Raw genomic sequence first — 19319 nt, 5'->3', positions numbered from 1 at the left:
ACCCTGGCGAGGCCTGCATTTGGCTAAGGGCAAGACAAGACTCAGGCTTCAGACATATTATTTTGTCACCTAAAATTATTATCTTAAAGAGGTTGCAGTAAATAAAATATATAATTGAAAAGCATTGATTTTGTTTTCTAGCTTTTATAATCATTACGAAAGTATTTTTCTCAGCCTTTCAAGATATTTGCTGAACAATCTCGTGGTGGACAGGATCCTAGGACAGGATTGTTGGACATAAAACTTTCAATGATTCACACATGCTCTCCTCAGTAAACCCTGCTAAAGAACAGCTTAGGGATACAGGTTGCCCAGTCTCTTTCTGTATATCTGCTTCTTTCCATTTCCTGGCTCAGGTAATAACTCCATATGTTACCAGTCTTCCCATAGCCTAGATAACTAAGCGTTTATTTCTGAAGCTGTTGTAGAGGACAGAGAGCTATGAGAAGCTCTTTTCCTGTACTGTGCCCATCCTTTCCATGTGGTTAATGCAATATGGTCTAAAGAGTGGCAAAATAATTTGTAGGTAGAAAAAATATCAGATCCTTCCTCTGTCTAACCCCAAGACACTCTCACTTCATGACACTCCAGAATTCGTTGCTTTCAGATACTTGTCATTTCATTGCACAGTCAAGGATACGATTCATATCCTTCACAGCTATTTAGAACATATCGCATCAAGTACTGTGTAACCTTCTTCCTGACAAATGTATAGCAAACTTTTTTTGTACAAATGAATTTAGACTTCTTTCCTCGTTCTATTTTGGTTTATGAATTGCCCTGCAAATCTTAAACTTGCAAATCAGTTCCTTCACTTTCTTTCAGAAAGCACCAAAAGACAGTATCTTCCATTTTCAGTGTGGCATTTACTTTGACATGTAGGCAGAGGTGCCTAAAATTCCACTGATTTTCAACACTACCAACTTGCCAAAATGCATCGGTGCTCTCAAGATTAAATGTACGCAGTAGTGTAATAACTTAAAATAATATTTGTAGAAGTGTCCTTTTCCAAAATATTTACAGCTCAGGAATAAAACTTCTACAAGTTCCCACAGGAAATGTGCAGAAGTCAATACCTTCTGGGCACCTAACTGCCTTAAGCACTTCTGAAAACTTCCTTTCAGTCATCATAACTGTGATTATGTTAAATATGCTTAAAGTGACACCTATTGCTATTCTATTTTTGGCTTGATTTCAGACTTTCTTACCTGGTATCTACTAGGCAATGAGAAGATTTTGTCCTTCTTGAAAGCAAAATTTCTAAACAGCTTCAAGGAAATGGAGAAATAATTTCTATTGAATTTGAGTGAATCCAATCCCAGGGAGAAGTTGGGAACCCAACCCCACATCAGCCAAAAATTAATCCAGTTTCCACGGAAACCAGAACCACTCTTTGAAGCCTACTATGGAGAAACTGAGTAGAGTCATTATATATGCTTGGAACACGCCTTGGTGTACATTCAGAATGTCTTGGCCTTCTCCCCACAGGTTTTATATACTCTGGTCCTGAGTCTTCTCCTACTGGAACCTCCTGCATTTATAAAAACTGAGCCTGATGAACATGCTCTGTTAACAGCATTTAGCAGTAAATGTATCAGTCAGCAGGAAGGGAAAAGGGTAGCTAAGCAAGCAGCATGACGGTACCTTTGGTCACAGCAGGTGCATTAACTGTGGTGCTGATGGAGGAGGCTAGGGAAAAGCGACGGGTAACTTCTCTTTCCTTAGATTCTGGATCTGGGAGAACAGACAGATGCAATGCAGGGCAGCATTAGAGGTTAATAAGCACTGAGGGGTAAAGATGTCCAAAGCAAAACAGCAGGTGGAAAAGGGCAAATAAAAGCCAGGTTGCTCCCTTAAAACAGCCAGGAAAGAACTCCTCAGAGTGAAAAGCACAGAAAATATTCAAATGAATGCATTTTCAAAGCACTTGCAATTGCACTGATCTTAATACTACAGAAGGGAAACTTGTGTCAGTTAATATTTTAGCAATCAGCTAATCTAAGTACAGCTACAAAACAAACAGGGACGAGCATGACAATTAGAATGATGTGTGTCTACAGATGAGGTCTGGATTATTTTAAAGACACTGAACTGCTTGTTCTGTGATGACTGACCTGGAATACACTGAAAAACAAACATTCTTGGGTGACAGTTCACATTCGTCATTTCTGGACGTTAACTGTGTGAATGCCTTAAAACGCTCTCGAAGCCTCCATCTTGATCAGGGTAAATCAGCTCGGAGAAAGTGAAGGCAACAGAGTGTTTTTGGTTTATTCCAATTAGGAACATGCCTTTTCTCAAACCTAGTTCAGGAACGAAGGCACAACTTAGATTTCATTGTGAGATGTGAGTAGCATTTTTTACTCAAAATATTTCATAAACCGATCAAAGGTGTAAACTGGCTGCTAGCTTCAGCGAGCACAAGGTGTTTCAAAACGCGTAGAGGTCATTAAGCAGCTCCAAAGAATTCTGTCTGCACATATACAGGGACATCTGTATGCTTCTTGCACCTGCCAACTACAGCAGGACAACTCGGGAGAAAAAACTGCTTACTTACAAATAGTTCAGGATTAATCTTTTAGCCTCTTCTGCTGCGGAACCCTCTAAGCACGCTTGCTGCTTTACTCATGTGAGTTTTTTCCCTGAGACATGAGTAAAGCTATTCATATGCTTAATATCTCAGTTTCAGTAAGGTACTTGAACACTTAACTCTACCAGGACACAACTCACTGGAAAATGGTATTAGAATCGGCTTAAAATATTCTGTTGAAGTTTTGCAGATTTGTTAAAACCTGTTCGTTATTTTCAGATTTTGTTTTAAAAAAAAACAAAAAAAATACTTAGGATAAAATCTGCTCTGTTTTCATGGAAAATCTTCTTAGGGTAGATGATAATTTGTGTCACACAAAGCTCTTTGTAGTACATTATATGCTTTGCTGAATCTTAGCCCAGACAATCCTAGATGGCGACCGTGATTCAGAGAGACTTTTCTATTCCAAGTGTCTCCTTTCTCTTGCTATCTCTGTCTTGTTCTCACTCTCTCTCACTCTCTTTCTCTTGTTTTTTGGTGGGGGGCCATATAGCACTGGAGTGAAGTAAATTTTAGGTGATTTTAAACTTCAGATTTAAATGTCTTGTGCAGAACTACACTACGGTGAAGATTTGTCAGAGATCTTAAAATTCTCTTTCCCACTCCTAACCTTCACATTTCCCTATTTCAGTGTTAAGACACATAAATTTTCTCTTCACTTTGTTTATTCCTTATTTCTACCTCGTAAAAGTCACTTTAACTGTATGTTTCCAGTAGAGCAGAAATGAGCATGACTAGTTGGACTGCAATTTCTATTATGTTTTATTACACCAAAACATCAGGAAACCACATTAGCTCCCGATAAATCTCAGAGCAATTTTAACTGTAGATTGGCTGCTGTTGCCTCTGTAAAAAGACTGTAAATTATGTGATTGCTGCTTGTACTTCCTTATGAATTTACTCACAAAAGCACATATATTCAAGTATGTCTGTATTCATAGCTCCTAAACATCTGAAGAAAAATGTGAGGCTAAACTTTGCCCTCAGTGACAGTTACAATGGAATTATTATTCCACATTTATGCTGCTGTAACTACCCTTATCAATATACAAAGAAAATTTGACTTTCCAATTGTGTCATTGGGCTACATCTACAGCATGCTGTGCAGTTTCCTGCAGCTCTTAGATACCCTATGTCAGCTCCAAGGAATATGGACTTGGCTCCTCAAAACAGGACAGCTACTGCAGCAGAAGCCAAGAGGGGAGATGCAGAGCTATGGGCACAGGCTTTCACATCTGGTGCCAGGTCTGGTGCTGCTGCCTTGGGCGTCTCCATATTAATGGAGTGCAGGATGGTAAAGTTTCTCCTCCAGACATCAGCCTCTCTCTGGCTAAAACACCAAGGTGCTTCTAGACAGTGTTTTCTTCCCTGCTATGACCAGCCTCGTGAGAAAATTCAGCTATGGTTTCAGCACCCACCCTCCACTGCCGGCTGAGATCCATCAGGCAATCTTGGTTTCCCTCTAGTTAGTCTTGTCATTTGATTGCTCACACCCTCCCTTTTACGAGCTCTGAACACGACCAGACCCACCAGGTCAGATCAAAGTGCGCTCAGCTCAGTGTGCCATCTCCTGCCATGGCCAGTAATGGATCTTTAAACAAAAGGGACAAGAGCAGGACAAGCCTACTGCAACAACTTCCTTCTGACCCTCTCATAGCTTCTTGTCTGCCTTAATAAGCCAATCCATACAGCGCTAACACAGTCAGGTGTCATCACAGCCTTCAGAAATGACCACGCTCTGCAAATCATCCAGCCTATTTGCAGACTGCAGTTTCCAAGCTGAATTTCCTCTAGGCCAGCCCAGACAAATAACTGAACAGCACAAGTGGAATGAGCAAGCACGGGACGTTGCGTAATGGTGATTCGTTAAAGGAATCTCAAGTCACAACCAGTTCCTGCAAGTCTTTGAGCTGAGAGTGCCTAGGGCTTAGAGGGTATAAACTCTTCTGAACTGTGCTTTGCTATCTAGAACATGGAATGACTCAGTTAAAGGAAACACATCTAACAAGACAAGACAAATCCAGATAAAAGAGAGAAAGAGGGCCAACCCAAAACTTCAGATCCAAACTCCTCCAAACTACAGCATTATCCTGCTTTTCTGAAATCTGCAAAAAAATCTCTATATAATTGATTTCACCAAATCACAGAATCTGAAAACCACTCCATTTTTTGTATTCAGACCTTTGGATTGACTTGGATCTTTCTACCAAGTGCAGCCTTAGCCTTGCAGCCAGAATCTTAGGGCTGCTCTGGCTCTTCGTATGTTCTCATGTACTTTATAACATTGTCATTTAATGCTTCTGTGTTTCCCTTCATTCTTTGGCCTTGTTTCTTCCTCTTGCAATGCTTACCCTCCCCCTCATTGCACACGAATCCTCTGTCTCATAGGAAAAAACACCATTTATCAGAACAGAAGGAAAGCAAAAAATAGTAATAATAAAATGAATAATTATGTTACCTAATTGTGACTATAACTGCTCAATTTCATTTCTACTTGCATTTCCTTCTTTCCTCTAAAGTCTCTTCCCAGTACAGCCATCACAGGAACATGCAATGCTCTCTACCCATGGATATTAAGTGTCTTATAAACATATATACATGAAGACTCAGAATATACCATTTTACAGATGGAAAAACAGAGCTGAAGTGTCCTGTGTGAAGTCACATAACCTAATTAGGGAACAAATAGCAATAAACCCCAAATCTTCTGAATCCTAGTTCCCCAGTGTAATCATTAGGCCATGATGCTTTAATGGCTGAGCAACATTTAGCAAAACAGAGAGATGCAACCAATGAAGAATGTAAAATGTCAAAACCCACTATAGCACAGCACAGAAATAATACTCTTCCCTTCAAGCCAGTAAACTGCTAAAGAAGTTAGGTGTTATGGTAGTTTAAAAAGTCTTCACACTTTGGCCTTTGAGAGAAACTGGAAACAAAAGTTACTTGCACTTTGCACCCCAGTAAAAGAAGCAACCAATCAACTCAAAGGCTGCCTTGCCAACACTGCTGTGGGAGCAATTTTTGGTAACAGGGTCTTTGAGAACAGGAGCCATATGTGTGTATCAGACAGGTGCATTTTGGTAGGATGCAGCAGCACTTTAGGAAATAGTGATGGATGGTACTATGGGATGGAGCAAACACTGTGGGAGAGCAGGAGACATGGCCAGAGACCAAATGCTGCATGTAGTGCTTTTACCTTTGGGAGGAGCTCTGCGGTTGGAAAGACCTTGCAATGTGAATCGCTTTCTAGCAAGCGCTGTGCGCTCAGGGTTAAGGCTGGTGGAAGCATCAACTAGGAGAGAGAGGGAGAGGGAAGAGAAATAAGGAAGGAAGGGTCAGGCTTTCAGTTTTTGGGAAAGGAAAGGTTAACACTGGATGACAACTCAAAATAAATTGAAAAAGATTTTTTGATTCAGTTCAAGCCTGAGCAAGAGCTAATCAATTAAGGAGATGACATGAGGTCAGGGCAGTTAAACTAGCTGAGCCAAACAGAGCCCCTGGGCTGGGTTTGTCTCACTGAGTTTCAATGGAGAAAAAACAAAACAAAACAAACAAACAAAACCAAATAAAAAAACAGGTGAAGGGATGTAGCTCTCATCAAAGGAAAATACAGTTTAGCAGCAAGCTCATTAAAAAGAACCTAGTGCCTTTTACTATGAAAACAAGTTATTGTGATGGAACAGCACAGGCCGTAGTGAGAAATAAGAGAAGCAGCCTTGCAGTGCAGGAGACATACAGACAGCAAGCGTTGTGAGGCGTGTGCATCACACTTCTGCTTTCCAGTACTAACACTGCAGAGCCTAATATGGTCAGCTCTGAGCCTTACCTGCTGAAGTCTTTCTAACAGCCTCCAGAGCTGGCACACAGTCATGCACTCGCTCTCATGATTAGCTGGGATGTAAGGAGTGCCATGCCAGCAAAGCCTACATGCTGGTCTCCTAAGTGAAAAAGCCAGCCATGCTGCCTGACAATCACATTCACAGAGATAAGTCACAGATGGATCTAGGTCCCGAGACTCTGAGTTTCAAAGATATGCAGTTACTCACATTGCAAGACAGGGATGTACCTAAATCAGCCCCCACAGATCCATGCACTCCTGCCAAATTATGCATCTGCCACTTTCTTTGCGGTGGTCAGCAACACAGCAAAGATTCATGGCAAAGGACCAGGAGAGGAGCCATGTGTTGGCCTGCCTGATTCTGTGCCATAGGTTTTAACCGCTAGCTTATTCCTTCTCTTTATTTCATACATTGCCGAGTGCTAATCATTACAGATACAAAGGAAGACCAGAAATACAAAGGAAACATGGAGATACAATGAATTCAGACTGACTGACGAGTGACACACAGACACACTGTGCTTCCAAAAGGAAAGCGCATCCCATCACTGCTTGACTTGCAGCCAAGATATTCCAGGAGAGAGATGATCCAAGATGCCTGAGTGTGTACATGGGCATGAGATGAACAGATCTGAACAATACAAAAGTAGTACGCCAGAGCGGTTCAGCTCCTTCCATCCTGGGGCCTGATGCCAGTTTGGGGTCAGGCAAGAGCATCTGGTGAGCAAGTGATACCCACCACAGTTTCAGCTGCGGTGCTGTGCAGAGGCACACTGGGAAGTGTTTGGGCTCTTGGACTGCCCATGCTGGCCCAAGAGCCGTTCCCTGCCATGGCTGCTCCCACTTCCAGGCAATGTTTAAGATACAGTTGTCCTGGTGATTAGCTCTGTCCTGCTCCTTGAATCACACTGAATTAACTTATGAAGAAACCAGAAATGGGGATATAAAATATATTCAGTTTCCATCTGTGTAGAGCAGGAAAATCCACAGTATTTAATTATCACAGAGTCACGTGGAAAGTACATGCATGTGTGCAGGGAGAGGGTTTATATGCTACTTCTTCAGCTATGCAGTTGTGCCACTTTACTGAGGGATGCGTTAGGATTCTACCCAAGTCTCCATAGCTTCCCAGCACCAAGCACTCTTTAGGGGCTGACCTTGACATGTTGTCTCCACCTGAGTTGTCTTTCTCTTCATTCTGCAGGTGTATTACATAGTCCTGGAAACCATTTCCAAACATTTTAAGGACAAGAAGGTGACTGGGAGTAGTCAGCATGGACTAACAAAGGGGAACTCATGCCTGGCCAACCTGATAGCCTTCTATGATGAAATGACTAGCCCAGTGGACAAGAGGAGAGCAGTGGATATTGTTTATTTTGACTTGAGCGAGGCTTTCAACACTGTCTCCCATAATATCCTCACTGACAAACTGATAAAGGACGGATTAGATAAGTGGACAGTGAGGTGGACTGAAAACTGGTTTAACTGCCAGGCTCAAAGGGTTGTGATCAGCAGCACAAAGTCCAGCTGGAGGTCAGTCAGTAGTAGTATACTCCAGAGGTTAAGAAGTGCGGCTAATACTGTTTAACATCTCCATTAATTACATCGATGATGGAACAGAGCGCACCCTCAGCAAGTTCACAGACGATACAAGATTGGGAGGAGTGGCTGATACACCGGAGGGTTCTAATGCCATTCAGAGGGACCTGGATAGGCTGGAGAAATGGGCTGGCAGGAACCTCATGAAGTTCAGCTAAGGCAAAATTGCCAAGTTCTGTACCTGGGGAAAAATAACCCCACAGCAACACAGATTGTGGGCAGACTGACTGGAGAGCAGCTTGGCAGAAAAGGACCTCGGGCTCTTGGTGGACAACAAGCTGAACGTGAGCCAGCAACGCACCCTCATGGCGAAGAAAGAGCCAACAGCATCCTCAGCTGCGTTAGGAAGAGCGTCACCAACAGGTCGAGGAAGGTGGTCCTTCCCCTCTCCTCAGCACGGGTGAGACACATCGGGAGTGCTGGGACCAATGCTGGGATTCCCAGTACAAGAGAGACAGCCACATACTGGAGTGGGTCCAGCAAAGGGCCTCTAAGATAGTTAAGGGACTGGAGCATCTGTCATATGAGGGATTGTTCAGCCTGGAGAAGAAAAGGGGGGATCTATTCAGCATGGATAAATACTTAGCGGGAGGGAGTACAGAAGTCGGAGCCAGACCCTTCTCAGTGGCACCCAGTGACTGGATGAGAGGCAACGGGCACAAATTGATATACAGCAAATTCCATTTAAAAATATAGAAATACTGTGAGGGTGGTCAAACACTGGAACACATCGCCCAGAGCGGCTGTGGAGTCTCCATACTCGGAGATCTTGAAAACCTGACTGGACAGGGCCCTGAGCAACCTGTTCTGGTTGATCCCACTTTGTGCAGCAGGGTTGGACTAGGTGATCTCCAGAGGTGCCTTCCAACCTCAGCAACTCTGTGTGATCGTATTGCAGGAGACTCAGCTCCCATATAGATTCAGTTAGTGAATTAACAGATCAGGCTCATGCAAAATACGACTTTATATGTAGACAACCCATAATCCCAGGCACTTATAGTAAATCCATGAGAAGGATGGAGCTGAAGTAGTTTGCCAATAGTGCTGCTCCCACGCTCTACACTATAGAAAGAAAATAACTGAAAATAATCTGTATGTACTTTATCTAGATAGACATTGGTAGTATTAGAGTCAGTAAGTGGCACAAAAGAGACAGTTTTAACAGCGCACCGAACTCCATGCTGCACCTGTACTGCAGACTAGCACAGATTTGCCCTCCCCAGGAAGCCGCACCGCAATTCTTCTGCACCTTTGCAAGTAGCAAGTAACTGTACAGTTTCAAGATAAGTGAATTCACCTAGTCTAGAGTCACAGCTGACGACTCTGGTGTCTTGTAGGGATAGAACTACAGGGGGACATCTCCAGCTGGAGTTTTCTCCTGTTGGCCCTCTGCCCAGAGTGTTTGGCAGCCCAGGACGCACAGCCCTGCCAGGAATCCCACAAAGACAACTGACCCACTGCTCTGCTCTGCAGGAGCAGCCACATGGCAGAAAAGGATCGGAGGGATGAGGAGGCTCCCAGCTGAGCAGAGAGCTGTGAGGAGCAAAGGAATTACAGGGAGAGCCCTGAGGAAATAGTCGCTGGTATGCAGAACACTGAAGAATGAAAATCAGCATATAGGGTGCTTGCTGGCGAAATGTGGAGTACCCCCAGTTCATACACTCATGTGTAAGTTGAATCAGTTAAAAAATGCCAATAATTTTCCAGAAAATTTTTAAAAAGTAGGGTTTACAAATTTAAAATGAAAGAGTGCTTTTCAACCTTTTTTTTTTTTTATATTCCAGTGGTCAAAAACAAAAAAATTTTTTAAAGAAATTTTTACCAAAAGAGTTTTTTACTTAATAAAATTTGATTTTTTTCATGAGGAATCCATAGCTTTCTCTCCAGAATGAAAACTTATTGCAATGCAAAATCTTTTGGCCAATGGCCTTGTCTTCAGAGAAAAAATATTTCCACATTTTTTGACCATCTCTATTAATAAATAGACCTGCTGTTATTGTAAGACTGAATTGGACCTTCATCTCTTCTTTCCTTTTACGATCTTTTAATCCGAAGTTTTATATTATTAGAAAAGTCGTTGCTCTAACACTTCAAAATAATACTCAAAAGAGAAACTGCTGTTGAAATACCTTCTGTTCCTGCTACCACCAGATGAGATCCAGTTTCTTTTCAGTGTTCACTTTAACTTACATTGCACAGACTGCATCTATTGCATTTATGCCTTCAAATAGCAGAGCGACTTCCAGTGACCACATATGTATTTTTTTACTATACGCTAGGGGGGAACCTATACACAGAGGGGGAAAAAATTCCTTTGACATAAAACAAGGAAATTTGTTAGTCAACTCCTTAAACGATCTTAGAATTAAATATAACTAGAAAGCAACTTAGCCAGAATATGGAGGGTTAAAATAATGACACTATACCCCCAAAATCCTAATTTTAAAAAACAAAAGTTGTCTAAACATGGCTGTAGTACATCAAAACTGACACTTAAAAATTCCTAAACTGCTAATACTTTTTTTGTGTTCAAGTTTCGCAGTTCAGTCACTCGGCTTTGCAGGGCTATGCTTTTAAAATTGGGTTTAAACAATATACGTTTGACGTATCGTCATCGAATTCCAGAAATTATTGTGCAAAGATAAAAACACTACCCTTTGGAAGCAAAAGCTCTGTCTCAGAATTCCTACCTCTCTTCTGCCTGGCGCTTGGACTGGAATTCCTGTTTTTATTGTTAGATGCTTCCACGCTTGATGTCTCAGATTTATTTTCATATAAACTTGATGACTTCCTGCTATACCTTTGGACAAAAGAAATACAGAAATATTAGGTTCCTGCTTAATACACCTTAAGGAGTCAGATACCAGCACCAAGCAGTTTTTGTTACCCTCAAATGTGGAAGCCTCAATTTCAGGAATAGAGGGCAGGTTTTAAAATTTGTGTATGCGTAAAAGTTTGTGTCTGTGCAGACATGTATGGTAGAAGAAGCCACGCTAGCCCCTGCCTCTTTGCCACAGTACATCTTAAGTGAAGTCCTTCACGTGAGTTGAAAGGAAGAGAAAAATGCAGGAAGGAACTGGCTAAGCCTGCAAGAGCTCTTCTTGCAAATCCTACAGATTTGGAAGGAAGGGATGGGAAGCTGGGTGAGGAAAGAGGATGCCAGTTTTCCCTCCTTTGAAGCATGAGTATATGTAGCTCCAGGAGAGGAACAGGTATGGGACGATCACCTAGAGGTCAGATCATGTGTACAAGACCATCTGGGTTCCACCGGTTCCAGGATCCCCCTACCTCTGTTTCTTCTGTTCCTCGAAAATACAAATCCAAGCAGGATACCCGTATCTGCAATCAAAGCACAGACTAGGAGCGCCCTCTTTCCAGATTTGCACAGGTGCAGACCTCGCAGTCTGTAATGGGAACAATCCTCCGCCCCTGGTTTGTGGGGCATTGAGGCGGCCAGCTGGTCTCATCTTCTCATCTTTGTTGTTTACCAAATGACTGGCGATTTATTTTGGGTGTTTTAGTACTGGACTATTATCCTTGGCAGACTAAACATGCCACACATTTCATTACATCTCCATGCTTGACATACTGAAATATTCTGAAATACTCTTTCCCGAACTGCTCATTATTAACATGTACCAGCAATTACCATGTTTTTACAATTAACGTATGAACTTCTATACTTAACATTGGTGGTGTCTGTCTTGGTGTAAGGGAAAGCCTAAGCTATCATTAAAATCTTTAAAACATTTGGAATAGTAGAGATCTATGAAGACCATTACAACTGCAAGGCAGCCCAGGACAAACTGCTTTGTGTTTGAACTTCTGACCTGTTTCTCATGGAACCTTAACCAAGGTTGCTGTTGCCTCCTGCACTAAATCAAAACGTGATTTTGCAGCCTGACGTCAGGTACAAAACGGGGGGCACAAAATAAATACGGGAACACATCCAAAGCACGCTCACACTTCCTTATTCTTCTTTCTCTGTTCCTTCCTAGCTAGGCTGAGATAACTGTGAAACATGCAGCTGATAGAGTCAAAGATTTACAGCTGTGAGAAAGACTCCAAAAAACCACATCAGTTCTCTGAAACAGCATCTGCAGTAAAACTCCAAGTGTTTGAAAGGTTTTGTGTGTGCCTGCGTGCATACGATATTTTTACATGGATATATGACTGAATTGGTCATTTCCAAGAAAGCTGATAGTTAAGCAGTTAGGACAACAGGCTGTTTAAGTTTCATATGTTTAAATAGATTAGAAAACAATACAAAGGGATCATTTCATTATCACTGAAATGCAGCAGCCATCCCTTGAGAGAGATATAGCAGCAATAGATACCACAGTGTATCTCCTTCTAAGATTAAGCACAGAAACTTACAGAGGGAGAATTTAAATAGATTGAACAGGACTTAGGGACATTCAATATCCACCTTTATTAAGGACACCAGTTCCAAGTGTGTCTTTTGCAAGATAGCCCCCCCTTGGACACCTCAGCTCTGACCCTGAGTCAGCCCAGCCTTGCCTTATCTCATGGAATTGCAGCTCAAAGTGCTGTGATGGCACATAAGCAGCTAAAAACAGATATGGCTCTGGGAGGGGGGATGTCCTGCAAACAGACTCCCCTAATGTCCCAGTGCAGAGCTGACAATTCCCGTTAAACAGCAGAGTCATTGTTATACATGGGCAACCCAGGAGAGGGTGCTCCAATGGCTAGATAAAATCTCCATAATTAATTAGCCTGCAACCACTGGCAGAGCACTGATTATGCTGGTTGCTCTTTGGCTTATACTATCTATCATTGGCTTAATAGCACCTTTGCATCCCAAAACAGGTTGCAGAAGAGGCTCCGCTGCCTGATGAATCCTAGATCCACCATTTAATTTCAGCCGCTGTAGAGCCATCTTTTGCTGTCTTTGCTCCTTTCTGAGGCACGTGTTAGAGAGGATCAAGGTGGTCTCGGCTTAGGATGGCCAATGGGACAGATGTGCTTTGTTCCCTTCAAGAAAGCCCACTGCTTTGTTCTTTTATGAAGGCTTACCATGTTCTTCCAGTCACTATAATAAACAAACATCTAGAGCAGAAGCATCTAACCTTTCCTTCTCTGGAGTAGTTTGTACAGTAAGGACAACAGCACTTTAACTTTCCTTTAGTTTAAGCCATTCTAGGATAAATATCTAATCATGTGGCCTTTCTTCCTGGAGTTAATTAACTCTCTGCTGTCATTTTTATCTACAATTTCTGCTTTGGAAACTCCCACTTCAAGAGCATTGTAACAGGGATATACATCTGGATTGAACTGAAATCTTTTTAAGATTTCATTTCACCTTTTATTGGAATCATTTTCTCCTTCTGTTCCCAAGGTGCAGGATTAACAGTGCTGCACCTATTTAAAATTTCTTGCATGGAGATGTTCAGCTCTCAAAGGCTGGCTGCATTACCTGGGATCTCTTGATTTAGTTGATCCTGCTAAAACAATAACAAGGAAACTTTTACAGTGTTATGTCATGCCAGTGCAAATTAAACTTGCCTAGCAACTGGGTCATTACACAGATTTGCTGACATCTCCACTTAACATCCTGGAAATGTGCTAATACATTTTGTCTAAACTTCAAGTTAATCTGGAGCATGTGGTTTCTTTGCAAATCCAAATGATCATCTTTGAAATGAATTCTGCGTTGTGATTTTGAGTTTCCCCATGAGCAAAACTTTTATCTGCATCTACATGGCTTTAAAGTACTTGAAGACAATTGAGTGAATTCATATGCAGGAAGCTAAATACAGAACACTAAGCATTTATGTACTGCAAAGGCAAGAAGACAAGTCAAAGACATGGCCCTGATATGCCATGATAGCCGTGGTTACCTGGTTACATTGGAGGAATTCATTGGTGCATGGTATACGCTCTCGGTGATTCTTTGGTGTAGTTGGCTTGCTTCTGTTAAAGAAAGAGTAAAAAGAAATTGCTCCAAATTATATGAATTGTTTCCTTGTTTGCCCAAAAGAAGAGAGAGAGAAAGAAAGAAAAGAAAGAAAAAAAGGAAAAAGGAAAAAGGGATAAGAAAGGAAGAAAGAGACTCAGCTGTTGAACTGACTATTGGAGGAAGCAAACCAGATCCCAGAGCAGACCCAAAGTAACAACGTTGCCTTTGTCACATGTTCAGCTTCAATGAAAATCTCCAAGAGTGCTCCCTCTCATTGGAAAGCTGGAAAATCAGTGGGATTTTCCTGACCTCGAAGCATGTTCTCTTCAAAGGGATATTCTCATTAAACACATAGCAATGGTATTGTCAGTAGCACAGATATCCCAGGCACAGACTTCTTACGGAAGCTAAGGAGACATTGGCCCTCTTATTAGCACAGGTCTGCTCAGCTCAGCTCACCTTAAATGATACAGATGTGTGGCTGTGGAGATCCCCACTTCTCCCCACTTTCTGGCTTCGATTAGAGCTAAGCTTTACCTAGCTACCTCACGGTACTACCTGTGTGTTTTCTGCCCAATCTCTTCTATAAAATACATGTTTTCAAGCCAAGCACTAGGACACATCCTCTGCCCAACAGGTCTTCTTCACTGCACACTGAAATGGGTCTGCTATTTGAGTGGACGCTCAAAAGGCAGAAGGCCACTAAGGGCAGTGAAAGAGATTCCCCTGGGAGTCTCATGGGTGTTGACTCAAACTTAGGACTGAAAGGTCACCTGGAACATACTGACAGCCAGATCTTCAAAGCAGGGTGTCAGCGCTGCCTACACACCTCATCTAATCACATCCTCTGTGCACAGCCAAATCAGACCAGAAAGCAGCTGAGACAAACCAGAGAGCGACTGTCCTTGGATGCCTGTAGCTGCATGAGAAGCTCTTCTCAATTAAGACCAGGGATGTGCTGGAGGCAACATGATCCAGTTGTACAGAATCAGTTAAAAGTCATTCCCTTTAAGCTCTTTCCATGACCATAGCTTTCTCCTTTCCAAGGAGCTGCACCTGGACAACAGGGAAAGTTCCTCTTTTTGTCCTTCCTCCAGACCTCTCCTCCAACAGCTGCTGTCTCAGTTCTCTTCTGAGGAGGAACCCTAATCCCCACTCATCCCTTCTGCTGTGGTTCCACATCTCCACTTCCTGGCTTTCTCCTTGAGACGAGTTTAGATTTTTGGAACAACACGATCCTGTAACACATCTACTTCATATTTTGCTGCTGCAATCAAAATGAAATACGGCCATTTGAAGAGAAAGGCATACTGTCATCTTAAAGGCTGGAAACACAGCTCATCCAAAATAGCTCTTCTATCCAAATTTTTTTCAGTCCAGAAGAGATTCTTTCCCCTCCTTTCCCCTGCTTTCCTCTGTACCTCTTCCTAGCTCTCTGCACAGCTTGGATCTAGAGAGTGGCCATATTGGCAATTTTCCCAGAACACAATACAAGTTTTGCGGCTCACAGCTTTCTTTGGGTTTAGCAACACATGTGCTTCAGTCCTTATGCACATGCAGCTGCCTAGTGGAATACGTCCCCATCCCTCTAAAGAATGCTTTTAGTCAGCATTCTGGACAAATAGCAATAATAAAATGTTATTTGGATGCCATTTTCTAACTCTCTAGACTCTTTTTGCACAGCTTCAAGGTAGCAACAGAGTTACTGCTGAGTGGAGAAAGATGATGAGAAAGATGCTGACAGCCTGGTTTCCAGGGCCAGAAAGGTCAGACACTGAGAAGTAAAGAGACAACCGAAGGAGCTACTTTCAAACTCTCAGATTGCTGAGATCCTATTTAACTTTGGAAGAAGAAGAAGTTCCTATCAGTGAGTGGAAATCAGACAAAGGGACAGGAGCAGCACTGAAAGATTAATCTCTGCAAAGTCTTTGTGGGTGGGAATGCTGGGAGGATGAGCGGGAGGTTGGCAGTAGCTATATTCCTGTCTTTGACAACTGATTCACAGCCTTGCACAAATCCCTTAAACTGCATCCTTAATTCCTTTGCTTGCAACAGAGAGACAATTACGCTCTTTGGGGTGTATGGATCAAGGTGTTACACACAGCCTTGTCAACATTCCACGCTCACTGTACAGGAGGTGCGTATGTCAAGTGCTTGGACAGTAATGACCTGTATGTTACACTACTTATCACATACCTTTGGCCACCTCCTTTGCCCTTTGCTCACTTATTCATCTCAGCTGGTTCCTTCCAACATTCCAACCCTCTGTGCAACTCCTAACAATAGTCGTTAAAAACAGCCCAGACAAACAAATGTTTCCCTCTGTCTTCTGTCATTATGATGCATAGTTTGAGAAATATCCAGTCTTGGACTGAACATGGAATTCAGGTCTCTTCTTCCACGAGTGATTGGAAATAGAAACAACTGTTTAAAGCCCCTGAACAAAGCATTTGTTGCCTGCTCTTAGTCTTGCACTAAAGGCTTTGATTCATGTGATCGTTTGGAAAAAGGCAATGGGAAGGGTTGCATTAACATATAAGGTATAATTTCTGCCCTCTCTGAGTGCTGTGCTACTGGACTCACAGTGGGAGAGCTTGACTTTACACACACAGCAGGATTAGAGTCATTCTTGGAGGTTCTCAAGACCAGACTGAATAAAGCCTTGAGTAACCTGCTCCAATGTCAAAACTGACTCTGCTTTGAGCAGGAAGATTGGACTATGATCTCCTGAGGTCCCTCATCCTAGGATCCTAGGATCCTAAACCAAAACAATTAAGAATGTCAAAATATACATTTTTTCAAGAACTTTCAGTCCTGAGTCCAGGACAGTCTTTCTTGGAAAATCCAAGGTAACTCCAGGACATAGATCTGTGCTATGCAGATTTCACTACTGCTCATACAGGTGACATACAAACTCCATCTTTTTTTTCCAGAAATACATGCATGCAGCAGTAACGCTGTTTCCTGTTAAACACATAAAGACATGGATTTGCTCCATAAACTAGTTTTCTCATCTGGTAGCCTAAGAAAGCCAGCTTTTACACTTCAGAAATAAATATGATAAGTCATGTCATGGAGTCCCTAGACTGAGTCCTGAAACTGGGCTAATAAGCCTCTGAATTCTTTCCTCAATAGAGCCAGTTCCTGCGGAACTGACTGCAATGAGACTCGGAATGAAAAGAGAAAGGATGAAAACAAAAAGAGAAGCAAAAGATCTGAGTACCAAGCATTTCTTTATGTACACATATATTGTTATGGGTTGGACTAAATTGTTGACGCTAATATGTATAACTGTTTCCCTCCTTTTAAGGAGGTTGTAAAAACTCATTAAGTATCTTTATGAAGCAGGCAATTAAGATAAAGGCGACCTCTAAAATTAAAACACAGGAACACATTCCCACCTAGGACAAAGTCTGCTCAGGAAACTTAAGGATGTGGGTGAAGAGGCTGTGCTGGCATTGCTTTGAAGAGAAGTGTGTGTATGAGAGAAGCAGAGAATCAAAAAGATGCAGCTCAAGGGGAAAAGCAAAGCCAGGGCCCTGGAAAAGCCTGCAATGGGCCCAGCTATGTTTTTTTGTCCCAAGAGAACCTGAAATATGCCTTCTTGGACTCTGCACATTCTTGTTCATAAAAGGAATTGTATCTCAGATAGCTTCCATCACTATTTTCTCACAGTATGTAGAATAACTTAACTGAATTTTGGCTATCTGTCTAAATACAAAAGTGGTCTCACTACTTTAGATACTTATGGGGCCTCAACGATCCACGTATCGAGCATGTCACAAATCACCTTCATGGCTACACCTCTGTGTGGGAGGGAAACACCACGAATCATGTATTACAGGGAGCTACCTAAGACAGAGAGATGGAGTAACTGATTCACAGTCGAATTTAAAATAGAAGGAAGGTGACCGAATTTAAAACAAACCTCCCCAAAACCCACAAAGCAAAAAAACCAATAGGACTGAGAGGAAGAACTCCTGTGTCTGGCTGTGTGTGGAAGAGGACTGTCATCTTTTCGGTCAGATCTTGTAAGAAGACACCGGGTGAGGACTGGGACCCTACTTCCTCTCATGCTGATGAAAATGGATGTGTTCCTAGGGTTGCAGCTTCAGAAGGAGAACAGAGGAAAATGCTGTGTCTTGGACTAATGGCGAACGGTATAATTACTTCACTCCCTATGCCATTTCTAAAGTCCTAAGAGATTTTCTTTGATCAGAACAAGGGTATAAATCCCAGCAGTGTTGCAACCACCCAGGAATCTATGCTCATCCTCATGTAGATCTGTTTGTGCTGCTTTCTCTGGTGACGCTGGACTACCCGGTAACTCATCCCAGCTCCATGTCGTCACACACAAGTACAGAAGGAACGCAACATCATCGGATCATACTCTGCGTGTCCTACCTCTACATGCTTCCAGTTGTCCTGTCAGGACTTTGCGAATCTCTGAAATCCAAGTGTTTTTCAGCTCAACAGAAGATGCCTGAGAACACAAGAGAAAAAGGTAAAGCAGATCTAGTTAAAGCATGCTGCCAATCCCTCGGCTGCCCTAACCTACGTTTTGCTTTCAGTCTCACACGGGAATGAAACCCTGTGGCCAGCTCTGAGATGAAAAGAAAGCAGAGGGCACTTTTCAAGATGGAAAGGTTTTCATGAATCTAAGGTCCTGTCCTTGTTCTTCTGTCCAGCCTTCCAAGTAAGAATAATGAAGGTCAGGAAGCTGGAAACTTCCTTGAAATAATTCATTTGAAAAGAAGTACAGTCCTTGGAAAGAAAGGATGGTCATTACCTGAATGATATAGACTTCTTCTCTGCCGTTATACCAGATCTCAAATTTCTTGTTATCCCCTTTTACATTTTCTGTAATGCCCACAGTGCTCATCTGTTTCAAAATAGAAAAGAAGTTAGAATCTGGAAAATGTCAACGGTCTTTAAACTGTATTTCCTCCGAGATGCATCGTTAAAAGGCTGCATTCACTTCTGCACCCTTGGGAGCTACTGAAAGGAAAATTCAGAACATATATTTCTCAAAATATAATTTATCATTTCATTTATTTGATTGTTGCAATCAAAATTTTTTTAAAAAGGTGCTCAAAAGTAACACGTTAATGCCTGATCATGGACTGAGCTTCATTGCTTTAAACAAAGCTTGAACTGTTAGTCAATTTTTACCCCTATCCTGGCTCCTCTCCACCTATAGAAGTTTTCAGTTTGAGGAAGGTGGTGCTTTCAGCTTACCATCACTGACCTGTTGGGGTGGGAGAGGAAAAGGGATGGGATGGGATGGGATGGGGCTTTATGGTGTAGTGCTGTTGAATCTAGAGATTTAACAACTCACCTGCAAGTCTGGATAACATAAAAAATGTAAG

The 19319-nt window shown here is 42.2% G+C and overlaps 1 protein-coding gene across 7 annotated transcripts in view; it reads right to left on the bottom strand.

The window, feature by feature from the left end:
• MCF2L2 (MCF.2 cell line derived transforming sequence-like 2) overlaps positions 1-19319 on the bottom strand; it is a 194507-nt gene that overhangs the window by 12378 nt on the left and 162810 nt on the right. For 5 of the 7 annotated variants that reach the window (XM_009677283.2, XM_009677282.2, XM_009677281.2 and 2 more), the window contains exons 23-28: positions 18740-18832; positions 18355-18433; positions 13892-13964; positions 10721-10830; positions 5790-5885; positions 1645-1734 (exon numbers count right to left, since the gene is read on the bottom strand). In XM_009677283.2, coding sequence (XP_009675578.2) covers positions 1645-1734; positions 5790-5885; positions 10721-10830; positions 13892-13964; positions 18355-18433; positions 18740-18832 — 541 coding nt within the window. The remainder of the gene's footprint in view (positions 1-1644; positions 1735-5789; positions 5886-10720; positions 10831-13891; positions 13965-18354; positions 18434-18739; positions 18833-19319) is intronic. The other 2 variants (XM_009677284.2, XM_009677286.2) reach the window with 2 other exon arrangements.

The sequence above is a fragment of the Struthio camelus genome, chromosome 9 (assembly GCF_040807025.1).
Source record: "Struthio camelus isolate bStrCam1 chromosome 9, bStrCam1.hap1, whole genome shotgun sequence".
Taxonomy (NCBI): domain Eukaryota; kingdom Metazoa; phylum Chordata; class Aves; order Struthioniformes; family Struthionidae; genus Struthio; species Struthio camelus.
This window is presented reverse-complemented; position numbering and strand designations above follow the sequence as displayed.